At 38.8% G+C, this 12699-nt stretch overlaps 2 protein-coding genes across 4 annotated transcripts; one reads left to right on the top strand and one right to left on the bottom strand.

The window, feature by feature from the left end:
• Positions 1-114: 114 nt before the first annotated feature.
• LOC140006802 (uncharacterized) lies at positions 115-3314 on the top strand. The gene has a single exon (XM_072049409.1). The coding sequence runs from the start codon at positions 959-961 to the stop codon at positions 2861-2863; it is 1905 nt and encodes a 634-aa protein (XP_071905510.1). The 5' UTR covers positions 115-958; the 3' UTR covers positions 2864-3314.
• Positions 3315-7317: 4003 nt separating this feature from the next.
• On the bottom strand, positions 7318-11095 carry LOC140004152 (WPP domain-interacting protein 2-like). 3 transcript variants are annotated; one of them, XM_072049411.1, is made up of 3 exons: positions 10911-11095; positions 9477-10630; positions 7318-8184 (listed from the first exon to the last, which is right to left on the bottom strand). In XM_072049411.1, exons 2-3 carry the CDS (start codon positions 10570-10572, stop codon positions 7499-7501), a joined length of 1782 nt encoding a protein of 593 aa, XP_071905512.1. In that variant the 5' UTR covers positions 10573-10630; positions 10911-11095; the 3' UTR covers positions 7318-7498. The 3 variants fall into 3 exon arrangements, with proteins under 3 accessions (XP_071905512.1, XP_027061272.2, XP_071905511.1); XM_027205471.2 differs by having other exon boundaries at positions 9477-10687; XM_072049410.1 differs by having other exon boundaries at positions 9477-10724.
• Positions 11096-12699: the final 1604 nt, after the last annotated feature.

The following is a 12699-nucleotide window of genomic DNA, read 5'->3' on the forward strand; positions in this document are numbered from 1 at the left end:
GATCTACTTGAATATTTTCCTTTTGGGAGTCAATGTGCATGAAAGTATGGGAGAGAGAAGATGATGGGAGGATTCTGAAAAAACCCGAATAAGAGGCAAGTGGGGAAGAAACCGAAACGTGACAGTCAAATTCCCACAATGCCACAATTGAAATGCATTGAATTCATTCATATGACTGCTGCTACTACTCCAGACTCTCCACTCCAAATAGGCCAATATTGCTTAGTAGTACTTTCTTTTGTTTCTCTCATAAGTTATCAAAAAGACTCTTCCTTTTCCTTTCTCTTCCTTGGTCCTCCTCTCCCATCTTCTCCTCGCTTCAGCTGTCGTCCCCCTCCGCGTCCTCCTCCTCCTCTATCTCTCTTATCTCCATTTAACGTCTAAACCTCTTCTTTATTCTCTCTTCCTATTCCATCAAGCGCTTAATCAATAAGCATATATTTGCATGTTCTTTCAAAGAATACTCACACGGGAATACTCACATGGGTTAGGGTAGCAGCAGATGTAAAAGATCTGCTCTTGGAGCTGGGATTTTGAGTATTTTCCTCCTCAAGCCGGACTTCGCCTCCTCTTATTCCTCTTGTTGTTATCTTTTCAGCTCAGCAACATTCCATTTTTTGATCTCTCTTTTCCGGGCTCTACTTTAGGGTTAGCCTCCACCCAAGTATTCCTGTCTAGCAAAGCTGATATTTTTCTCTCTCTCTCTCTTGTTCCTTCCCTTTTTTTTTTTGCCCCCTCCCCTTCCCCTTTCTCCGGATATATGGATCCTTTTCATGGGGTTTTTGGGTTCACAGATACCTACCTATCTACATCTACATGACCATATATCTCTAATTTGCACAAATTCATAATCTCAGCCGTCACTATCTTGCAACTACTCGCACTCTTTCCTAAAAAGATTTCATCTTTTACATCTCTACACTCAGCTTAGGCCGAGTTGTTCTGGTGTTGTTATCAAATGTCGACGGTGGATGACAAAGAGGATCAAATATCAGAGTCAATCAAGAAAGAGCATCCTGATCACAAATCCAGTGTTCTTGGAGATCATGGGGAGCTTTGGATAAAGCTCAAGATCAATCCTTCTTCCGACGAAGACGGTGATGAAGAAGAAGAAGAAGATTTTGAAAAGGATCAGCCGGAGCGGCCCCCACAAAGCAAGACCAAGAGCAATAGTAATACTAGAATTTGTCAGGTGTGTAGCAAGGTGTTTGGATCAGGTAAAGCATTGGGTGGTCACATGAGGATTCACTTCCAAACCAACAAAGACGTGATTTTTAGGAAAAAGTTGATCAAATGCAGCCAGCAGGAACCTTTAATCAAGCTGAAGAAGAAAAGGAAACGACAAGCGTACGCAGCAGCTGCAGCAGCAGATTTTGCCAAGAACAAGGATCTTTGGAAAATCAAGTCATCTTCCAGTGATCATGATAGTGCTGTCGCCGGTTTCAACAAGAACAATACTAATCCCACTTGTTCTATCTGTGGTAAGAATTTTCCTTCGATGAAGTCATTGTTTGGGCACATGAGATGTCATCCCGATAGGGAATGGAGAGGGATTCAACCGCCATCTTGGGCCGCCGTCAAGCCAAGCCCATCGTCTTCCGTTTCGGACGCTGAGCCTCAAAAGACTGATGTAGATGATGATGATTATCAACACCATCAGGTGGATTCAGCTGATGGTGACGGCGATCAAACGGTTGATTTAACCAAGACGTTGGGTGGTTGGTCGGTAACTGCCAAGAGGGGCCGTAAGGCCATTGTGGAGAATATTGAAGAAGATGAGGGGATGCGTGATGCTGTTTATCATCTTATGAGTTTAGCCCAAGGGGGGGATTCTTCATCTGATGTTAAGCTGCAAGTCAAGAATAGGCATAAATTTGAGGAATTTGAGGCAACTAATAGCAATTCCCTTGCCTACAAGTCTGAAAATGACGAGGACCTCATGACCAAGAGTGCTCCGGGGTCGAAGAAGAAAAGAAAAAAAGAGTCTTCAGCTGATCATCCCGTGAAAGAGCTCAGAAATGAAGGTAGGAAACTTGATGGCATTCATTTGGATTATATGATTAATATGGGCGAGAACAGTGCTGAAGCTGTGAAAGAAACTGACCTTTTTGCTGGAAAGTTAGCTAATTTAGACTGTCAGTGGGAGGAGGAAAATACTTGGCCTAAGGAGCCTAAGGACTATTACGCAGACAAGGATTGCTCGGACAGCGAGAACACCTTAGACGACCGGCTGTTGATCGATCGCAAAAATGATGAGAGAAGTAATGGGAACGTGATTGCTGTCAAGAGCAGGAAGAAGAGGAAAAGGATGAAGCTGAGGGATCTTGATCAGTTTAACCCGGTTTTGACATTGACAACATCTCTTGAGAAATACAGGTGCACCACTTGTGACAAGTGCTTCCCCACTCACCAGGCTTTGGGAGGACACAGGTCCAGCCATAACAAATTCAGGATGGTCATCCAAAATTCCTATGGTGAGTCCACATTTGCAGCTGCAACTGATGAATATGGAACTCTTGGCAATTATACCCCAAACCCAGGGGTGGATGAAAGCAAAGAAAGTGATGAAGGGGCAGCTAGCTCACATGAATGCAGGATTGGCAACAAGAAATTTCTCACAGGTCAGGCCCTTGGAGGTCACAAAAGATGTCACTGGCCAGCTGCGGGTCAAATGGAAGGTCCATCAAGCCAGGTTACTTCAGCTGGTGAAGTAAGCGGCACCGATCGTAGAGTAATGGAATTTGACCTCAATGAGGTGCCCCCATTGGAGGAAGATGCTGGTGTTGAGTGTGATCATGCTGCCGGATATGGCTGTGCCTCTTCGTCTTTTAACTCGGTCGAATTTCAGGGCTTGTGTGCCTAAGGTTGTAGGACATAACAAGGTCGGGACCTGGGGACTTTGGCAACTGAGAGGTCAGTGCTGCATAATTTGGTAGTTGGCGGTATAGTTGGGTTATGTTTGATTGATCTAGATTTATTTCTTCCGATAACGCAGGCGGGACTATTGTGGTAGTGACCATTTTGGTTGTTTCTTGTTTTCTGTGATGGGGTCTTCAGTCTTGGAGACTTTCGTCTTTAGTGTCTTTCTGCACCTTGAGAAAGCAGAATAGTCCAACTAAGCTAGCTCGCCAAGAAGGAAAGAAAGCGAAAAGGTTTTCCTTTCTGTTTTCTTGGTAATTGGTATGATGGTGCTAGGGGCTGCTTACTTTTCAACTGTGAAGCCTTTTCCATTAAATCTCATAGTTTCGATTAACTGGGTGCTTTAAGTTTTTAGCCGTTTTGCATACCATTTATTTAATCTGGATGTTATTGCATTGCTGGTCCAATTTCTGACTACAGAAAGCATTGTTGTTGTTGTTGTTGTTCATATTCGTATTTACTTTTTAGCGTATCTGATCAGCAGTCATTGTTCAATTATTTATTGCATATTATGTACTCATTTCTAATTTAAGATGATGATGGAGGCCCAGCGCAGAGCCTCTCGTCATCTGCTAAGATACAAATGTGGTCGAAAGTCAAGAAACTCGACCAAGTAGTAAATATACAAATTAACCTCTCTTTCTCAAAACTTTCCTTGCAAGCATCAACTTTATCCCCACTCCAACAAAAAAAAAAAAAGAAGAGATATAGACCTTTATTATGACGATTCTATTTTTAGTTGTCCATCCAAGGAGGAGCAACCTGTGAAGAGTTCAGGAAGCCTCAAGAGTGTATTCCACGAAAAACTTTTGATGTTCGGGGCTTGTTTTTGTGCTTGGGCAAGGGAGAAAGCACATTAGTCTTTTTTATGCTACACGGAATTGGAAGAAATGGTAAGAATTCACAAGCTTTAGAAATGTCCAAGCTATTCTAGTTCTTTTATTTTCTTTCGAGTGGACGACATGAAAAAGATGGCGCATTCTCTAAAGGGTAGATATAAAATGTATTAGGGGCATGAGATGCAAGGATAAACAAACACGTAAATGTTTGGTTTTCAGTTTTGTGTCCAATTCAACAACAGTCTTTCCTCCGCTTGTGCCTTGACTAATGACCAAGTCAATGCAAGGATATATATATATATATTTTTTTTTTCTTTTTCCTTTGGTTGGAGTAGGACTATGTTCAAAGACCGAGCTGGTCAAGATATAAATATACCCTTATACGCTATTCATTATGTATTACTCCCGTGTTTTTTCATTTTCTTTCTCCTTGGGTGTATATAATTTCCGTTGACAAATATTCAGAAGTTGAGTTTTGTAGGTTTGTGAGTTTTTGCAGAGATTGGTTTGAAACAGAAGAAATTATGCAGACATATTATAGTATTAAGTTGCTGCTGAGTGGTGAGTGAAAGGAAAGCCCACCTGTTTTATTGGCACATTCTCGTGACGGGATGAAAGCAACCCTTTTGCATGGGGCCACCCCTTTTTTTTTTTTTTTTTTTTTCTCCTTTTTGACTTGCTATTCCAATTTCCACTGTCCCTTCCTCCTATTCCCATTCCTATTCCTGTTTCCAAAATCCAAACACGACGTGGATAGGAATGCTACTTAGACCTTTTTTTCTTTTTTTTGGCTGCTGAGATCATTCAAAAAATGCATGCTCTGCGAACCCCCGACCTCACCTTAAATTTGAAATTCTTGTGTCAATTACAATCAATAGAATCTTATCCAAATAGGGCTTTATACTTTGAATTGAGTCACATTTTGTATAGATAAATATGAATTTTAAACATGTGACATACATTTAAACCTGTTAATGCATGCACTGTCAAAAAATACGAATAGGGTTTTATACTTTGAATTGAGTCACATTTTGTATAGATAAATATGAATTTTAAACATGTGACATACATTTAAACCTGTTAATGCATGCACTGTCAAAAAATACAAATAGGGCTTTATACTTTGAATTGAATCACATTTTGTATAGATAAATATGAATTTTAAACATGTGACATACATTTAAACCTGTTAATGCATGCACTGTCAAAAAATACATGTATATACTACATTAACTGTCAAGTATATGTATATACTGTAATGGCTTCGTATCTAGATACTTATAATTTTCACCTGCCAAAACAGTTACTAGTATAATAATAATATATTTTTGCGGTAATTGGTACTCACAAAATGAACTTGGTGGCCACTCCTTACCCCGCAGGTTTATACCCATCACGTTTCTCTTTTTGGTCTGCGCCTCCTACCACTAGTTGTCATGCCATGCATGCCAGCTCCTACATGCTAAAAACCAAAATCTCTGCAAAGTAAATCAAACGTAAATGATGCCTCTGTCCATTTCTCTTATGCTTCTTTTTCTTTCTTCTTTGTTCTTCTTATCTTATTTCTTTTTTTTTTTGGGTAATAATCTTATTTCTTTGAAAACAAGTCCCAAATGAATTCCCAGCAATTATCTCACGAATGGGTCGTTGTTTCTATCTACAGCAGCTTCCTCATAATTGCGGGATGTGTATTTTTCCCATACAATAATGTCATCGGATTGCCCAACTTTTTCACTTCTGGAAATACGGACAGCTAAGCAATTTATTTATGTTTCAAGATTTGAAACGTATAACATTTATTTCTCGTGTTTATGGCTATATTAAAAGCATAATTAATTCCTTGGAATCCAATTACAAAAGGGCTTAAAATTAGAAGGTTCCATCGCTCGATATTTGGGGGGCCTTTTTTTTTTAAGTCCCTAGTGGATGGATAATCAGCTGAAAAGTTCTCCAGTATCACACTTTTGAAGACTCTAGTCTAATAGTTACATAATTATAATTAAGAAAACAAGATTATAAGCCATCCTTCCAGAAAGAAAAGGAAAAAAAAAAAAAAAGGTCAAAATACATCCTAACTATCTTGAAGAAGTAGTCGTTCATGGTGACCATAGAAAAGTTCGCAAGAAATTTGAGAAGAGTTCAAAGAGTTGGTGAATCATTTAGCCTTTTCACATTCTCCTTCAACGATTGCACAGAGGAAAGCCACAAGGCAGCTCAACAGCTGTTTCTCTTAATGAATTTATACCACATGTTTATACATGCATTTAATATAATGTCTTTGCTTAATTACCACGCATGGCATTTTCAGGATAAGGTAATAATTCACGATTAAGGTTGGCAATTACACGTAATGGTGAAAAGCTTAATCTAAGCAAAATCCTAAAAGGAGTCTCTCCCTCTCCCCCTCTCTCTGTTCTTGGGTTTTTTTTTATACTTAAGGATCTAACGGCAACAATTAATGTATACTGCCCTTACATTATGGAGGAGGAGGAGGAGGAGCCCAACTGAGCTTGTATGAAAACTGAGAGGTAAACCTCTAAACCAAACAAATATACCACTGCACTCTCTCAATTTTTTGCACTAAATGGAGTTTGAACCCGGATCTTAGTACATAGACCTCCAAGAGGCTCTTCCTTACCATTGGATCAAAACTCAAATAGTTAAACAAAATCCTAGTCCTGCAAGCAATGAAACCCATTGCTGACTTTTCATGCTCAGAAGTTGACGAGAATCACCATCACGAGACCGAACACGGCACAAGTGAACATGAATGTGATACTCCTGATGATTAATACGCAGTTGGTTTCACCAAGTTGTGCCAGTCATTAGCGATGGCTAAGAAGCAATGAAATTTCTCCCATACATCAGTCAGAGACATTAAAGTGCTATCGCAGCTCTTGATTTTCACTCGAGTCAAAATGTAAAACAAATCTGCCTAGAAAGACGATAAAAACCAAGAAGAAAAATCTGCTAATAACAAAGACCTGGACTCCCCATCCGCAGCATCAGCCAAGATGGTCAATCCTAGAGTAGCGCTGATGCTTTGCTTATAAATTGGTTACCAAATAGATTGCTACACCAGGCAAGTGAATTACCATGATAGCCACTCTGTTGCTCCGCTATCAAAGTTGCATCAAAACTATTCAGCAGCGATTTAGGAAAACCAATATGCAAATCAATGATATCTTGCGTTGCAACAGACAGAAACTTAAAACAGTTTAACCACTAGTCTCACCTGGAAGAAATGCAGGAAAGACATGCTACATTTAAGACTGATGACATACTCTTCCTCAACCACCTCATCATTAACAATAATACCTTTAAAGGTCAGAGGATTTCTGTTCTGCTTCTTGAATCATTTTTTTAAATCATTCCATGGGCGTATCAGGAGCACAGGATCAGCCAATTTTCAAGGGAACGAATTCTATAAACTATTTAACAAACTCCCAATAACAATGATGATAAAAGAAGCGGGTAAAATAAGCAAACTTAGAGTTTCATTGTAACTAGTATCACAGTGCACAGAAATGCAGCATGTCAATGCATTTTGCTGCAGGAATAAATCAAACCAAATGAACTTGAAAATTTCCTCATTAAATGAAAGTAACATCAGTCGACCAAGCAACTACACCTAGGTGTTTGATCTATTCTTTAAATTCTAAAATTACTAATAACAAAGTTGAATATTACAAAAGGCCAGGGGGGCCAAATAAACAAAAAAATAAAAGCAACAAACTTGCTTACGTAGGTACAACCTCAGAATGATTTGGCGAAAACTGCAAGATCAGGAACATAAGGATGACAAGAAGCAACATCAACTGTATAAAGAAACATGACGCATACTTGCATATACTCATTTTAAGTTTGATAGTCTCATCAGCAGCCATAATATCTTCACAGTAATTCTCCAGTTTCACGGCTTCTCCCTTAAGCATTGCAGCCTTAACCTCAGCATCTCCAAGCCTGTTCAGCACCCGTGCCTGATCTTTCCTCTGTTCTTCAAGAGTGGTAATTTGATCCACTACTGCAACTCGCAGGTTTTGCACTGTTCTTGATATTACCAAATACTCAACTTCAGCTTCAATCTTTTGCTTAAAAAGGCCTTCAAGTTCAATATTTATGTCTCTGTAACTCTCTTGATGCAACTCCAATGCACACCCAGTTCCTACCTTTGGTGACCTACTACCTAAGATGGATTCTTGTAGTTCAACAATTTTAGCTTCCTTCACCTTCAGCAAAGCTGTTGCACCATCAAGCTTGGTTTCCATTAAATCCAATCTCTGCTTTAAACTAAGCACCTCAGATTCTGAGGAATCTGAAAAATTTTCACCAAAATCACCAAATTGCAACTGTTCAGTGGAGGCATCCTTAACCAAATCATCAAGGGTGCTTTCTTCCTTTCCAATTTCCCTCAACTTCTGAATTTCTGCATGAGTGCAAAAATTCACTTGTTAAAAGAAAGAGATGCCAATATTCATCAATCATGAGTTTACCTACCCAGAAGTAATGAAAATAAACAATAGAAACTTCAATTTATATCTGCTGGCTTCCAGCCAATAGATCCATGCTGCAACAACATGAGCACACCACATTCAGCATGAAACAGGCAAAGGCAAATCATCACGAAGAAAAGAAAGCTCACAAATAATGGCAAGGGATTACCAAACATATGAACTACAGACCTTTGATGTGTGTAAATATCTTTAGCAGGCATACCAGTACCTATCACCTTAGTTGTGTGGGGATAGATCTAAAAGTAAATTTTGAAACTAAGATATATACTATTTTTGAGGTCATCAACTTCATCATCCAATATTCATCAATTACTAACAAGCAAACCACAATCTGACAGCTAAGGGACATTACAACACTCAGGTATATGATTTCTGCATATAGGTGTACATGCAGTTGCACTTACAAATTAGACTAAAATTGTCAGCCTACTGATTGATTTGCTGCAGAAAGTGTCTTGGCAGATGCTGTGGAAACAATACACAGTAGCTACTATTTTGGAAGGTAAACTAGAAGGATCAATTCTAACAAGGGCTTTTACCACTTCAAAGAAATCTAGCCATGCACGGCAATGCATGTTTTAACTCATCATAGAAGCAACACTAAAATTCTTGAGAGCAAGTACCCAACACATAAAAAGAAGCTTCTTTTACAAGTGTTTTTCCAGAACGATCAAAACCAAGTATAAAATGTTTCCAACTAAAGACCCAAAGCTTATTGTCTTTCCACGTAAATAGCAAATTTCAAATAAGAACTTCTTCAATGCACTCACTAAAGCTGGTGCATCTAGTTCTTTGATCAAGTTATGTGATCGATAACAAACTATGTATAACAAGATGCCCACATATTTCGAGACATTTGCTAAAACTACTCAGCTTCTTGAGTGAATCATTATCAGAAAACAACAAAGTCCGCATGAACTTTAGAATCATCATAATCTTACTACACTCGAGAAGATAATAGATGAAGACACACCATCCACATCTTTTCATTCTTCACTTAAGAAAAAAAGTCTTTTTTTTTTTTAAGATAAAGTAGGCAAAGCTCTTGCAGAGTTATTATTCTTCATTAGCTTATATATATAATAATTAACAAAAAGACTTACCAAATATATCCTACGCTCACAAAACAGAAGGTTTAATTGCTAATGAGAAAGAAAAAGGTGCAAAGAAAGTCAAATCAAGCAAAGCAGAAAGGTGGGTTCACCTTTTTCCAGTGCTTCCTCTGCTGACTGGAGAGTAAGAATAGACTCAAAGAGAGAATCTTGATCACTTAGGGGTCCATTATTATCACTCCTCTCTTCCTTAATCCCCCAAGAAGAATCAGCAGCAAAATCTTCCTGAAAATTATCATGGAACTCTCCACCATTTTTCCGGCTGGAATCACCTGGAAGTTCCTCACTTGGTTGCCGCTCGCAACCCTGAGCTTCATCACTATTTTCTCCATCATTATTCCTTGATCTTCCACTTTGCCTCCCATTACTGGTTGCGAAATTGATACCCTGCATAAAGACAAAGTTGGAGCTTCGCGAATCAGATTCCATGCTGGAATGAGAGTTTGTTTTCTCGATTTTGACCACATCTCCTCTAAGTTTCTTACTGGTTTCAGTCCGAACCTTTCCCGCCTGAACTCGCTGACCTGAGTTACCCAAATTCTTCCCACTCAAATTCCTCGTCCTGTTGATGTGACTAGCAAATCCCTTCCCCGCGGGCATCTCATACATCATCTTTGGAGCACTAGCAGCTGTAGAAGACTTGCTACTCCGATCTTCACTATTTTCAGATTCCGCTGTCCCAGCACCTAAGACATTTCCAATCCCTGAATCACCAATTGCAGCAAAAAGATCAACCACGTTCCCTGGACTTCTCGCCTTTGCATTAGTGGACGAAACAGAACCTTCGCTATATTGCTTCAACCCACCACCAGAAGATTGCGTTGCTCTGTTGGGATTAGCAGCCGAATTGGGCAAACCCCGTTTCAACAACTTACTACCATCCAAATTACTAAGCCCATCCTTAATCACATCCCTCTTGATCCTTCTCCATTTCTTCAACCCATAACCTTTCGTCCCCCCAGGAGAAGGCGAGGAAGAAGGGGAAAGGGAGGGGGAGGGCAAAGATGCAGATGATTTCGCAATCACCCCAGGTGGCGATTTTACAGAAACCTCCGCAACTTCATTTCCATTATCGTTGTCATCAAAAACACCATTCCCATTGCTTCGAAGCTTGAGGGCATCAGAATTAACCAATTTTTCATTATCTTCCACAGATTCGAGAGCTGAATTTTCACTCTCCAAATCCATCAGTATCAAGAACTAGTTTCCAATGAGGGCAGATTTTCTCGCAACACCGTATCACTGACTGAGGGCCCAAAATTCAGATCAAGATCGAGAACAAAAAGCTACCATCATTCCAGCTCTGGAGACCGAATAATCTCGATAATATCAAGTAAACTCTAATATCGGGGATTAAGGGATTCAATTATTGATTGAATAGTATAATCTTCCAAGAGAAGAGGGGGGGGGGGCGGGGAAAAAAGGGTGGTGGAAAAGGACAGAAAAGGAAATTGGAAAATCGAAAACCCAATTGACTTGAATCTGAGGAAAGTAACGCGAATTTATGCTGGGTGAAATAAGCGTACCTTTTTTGGCTCCATTCAAATTGAGTCTGATGACAGAATCGAAGGAAGACGTGGAAGTGGAAACCCTAGACGTCGTGAGGATTTGGGAATATTTATTTTTATATTTTCAGGTTTATTGTCGAATTTGTCGTAGCCTTTTAGCTATAGGTGCCTGGTATGTTTTTTTCTTTTTCTTTTTTTTTTCTTTTTCCTTTGATGGATTAGTACTTCTTTGAATAGTAAGAACAAGAAAGGGACTGGGGTTAGAAAATGGGAACGTGGGGATGTTACGGAGGGGCCACATGGAGGAGTGGTGGCCCACAAGTGGTAAGGTGTGGGATGTGACTGTGATGGAGAGTCCCAGTCCCACTGCTTAGTTAGTGATCTGTGGATTCTTCTGCGATGCCGAATGCAAAATGTGTAACCATGCCGACGCCGGTGCCGGAGTGTCATAAGTGTGGTTGGACATGAGGTTATGTGTCGAAATTTATCTGCTTACATCATCATTACAATTTTTAATACACTTTCTTATCTTTTCAATTATCTTTTTATCTCACATATATTACATCACAAAAAGCGTTACAATAAAAATATCTCAAATAATTTACAATCCAAACACTCTCTTTGTTTCCATTGGCCGGCCGGCCAGCTAGCCGAGAAGTTATTGGATCGATGGGGGAAGGGGGAGTAACAACAGTTGGTGCAATACCGATCGTTTCAACAGAAGCTGTTTGTATGATTTTGTAATTCAAATGATGAAAAAAATGTAATTTTGATACCCAAAATTTGACACATGATGTTCCGTCTAAAATTTGGAGATTAAAACTGCTTATCCATCAAAGTTTGGGTGCCAAAACTATATTTTTCTCTTCAAATGATATATTGGGTTACTGTTTATTTAACTCTATATATACATATATATATATATATATGTTTATTAAAATTATTGACACTCTCTAGACTTTACATTTTGAATTCATACCTTGTTAATACATTATTATTTCAAACAATCAGCCTATAATTGTCCATGCCCCTAGTCCAATGTTCACATTATTGGCTCCGTTTCGATGGATTAACAATTGTTCTTAAAGGTTATGATTGGCCAATACATAAATAAATATGTCAGATCCATGCCATATGATGGATGTGCATTGTATCTTTTTTAATGCGATACGTGACATTGCAAAAAGTGATTTTAATACTTCCATGATGATACAGTCAAGAATAATGCATGGAGACATATGAATGACCAATAAGAAATACATCACCCTTGGTAAAAAAAAAAGTAAAAATATCATATGTGATCTTATAAAATATAACTCAAACAACAGCGCATTCTTGGCTAAGACGAACCAAAAGCAAGAAAAAAGTTTTTAATTTCATTAGCCTTTTATTATATTGACCGGACTCAATTTAGGGGTTGGCAATTATTTCATACGCCATTAGGCTAATCGAGATATATTTGTATGATAGAAAAAACATGTGTTATCTTTGTATGATCTCTAGCCCTCCACTTGTCCCACTTTGCATTTTCCCCTTTCAGGTACTTATTAGTTACTCATGAAGCAAATCAAATTTTTACCTAATAGGTTTTCATGTATATAAGACTTAGAAGAGTGGATATATGATTCAAATTCGGCTTGTAAAATGAACCTTAACAAAATTCATCCCAACCATTTGGGTTTTTTTTTTAATGTCAGTGAAAGTTTTTGAATCCAAAATCTCTTACTTACACTCTAATTCCTCCAAACCAACCACTTGCACATATATATATATTGGTTTGCCTTTTTTAACCCCCGACACATAACAC

This window comes from Coffea arabica, chromosome 5e, assembly GCF_036785885.1.
Source record: "Coffea arabica cultivar ET-39 chromosome 5e, Coffea Arabica ET-39 HiFi, whole genome shotgun sequence".
NCBI lineage: Eukaryota > Viridiplantae > Streptophyta > Magnoliopsida > Gentianales > Rubiaceae > Coffea > Coffea arabica.

Coding starts and splice junctions, on each gene's coding strand:
- LOC140006802 (XM_072049409.1), top strand. CDS start 959: ATGTCGACGGTGGATGACAAAGAGGATCAAATATCAGAGTCAATCAAG.
- LOC140004152 (XM_072049411.1), bottom strand. CDS start 10,572: ATGGATTTGGAGAGTGAAAATTCAGCTCTCGAATCTGTGGAAGATAAT. Junction 8,185..9,476: donor AGAGGAAGCACTGGAAAAAG/GTGAACCCACCT, acceptor GCACTCATGCAG/AAATTCAGAAGTTGAGGGAA.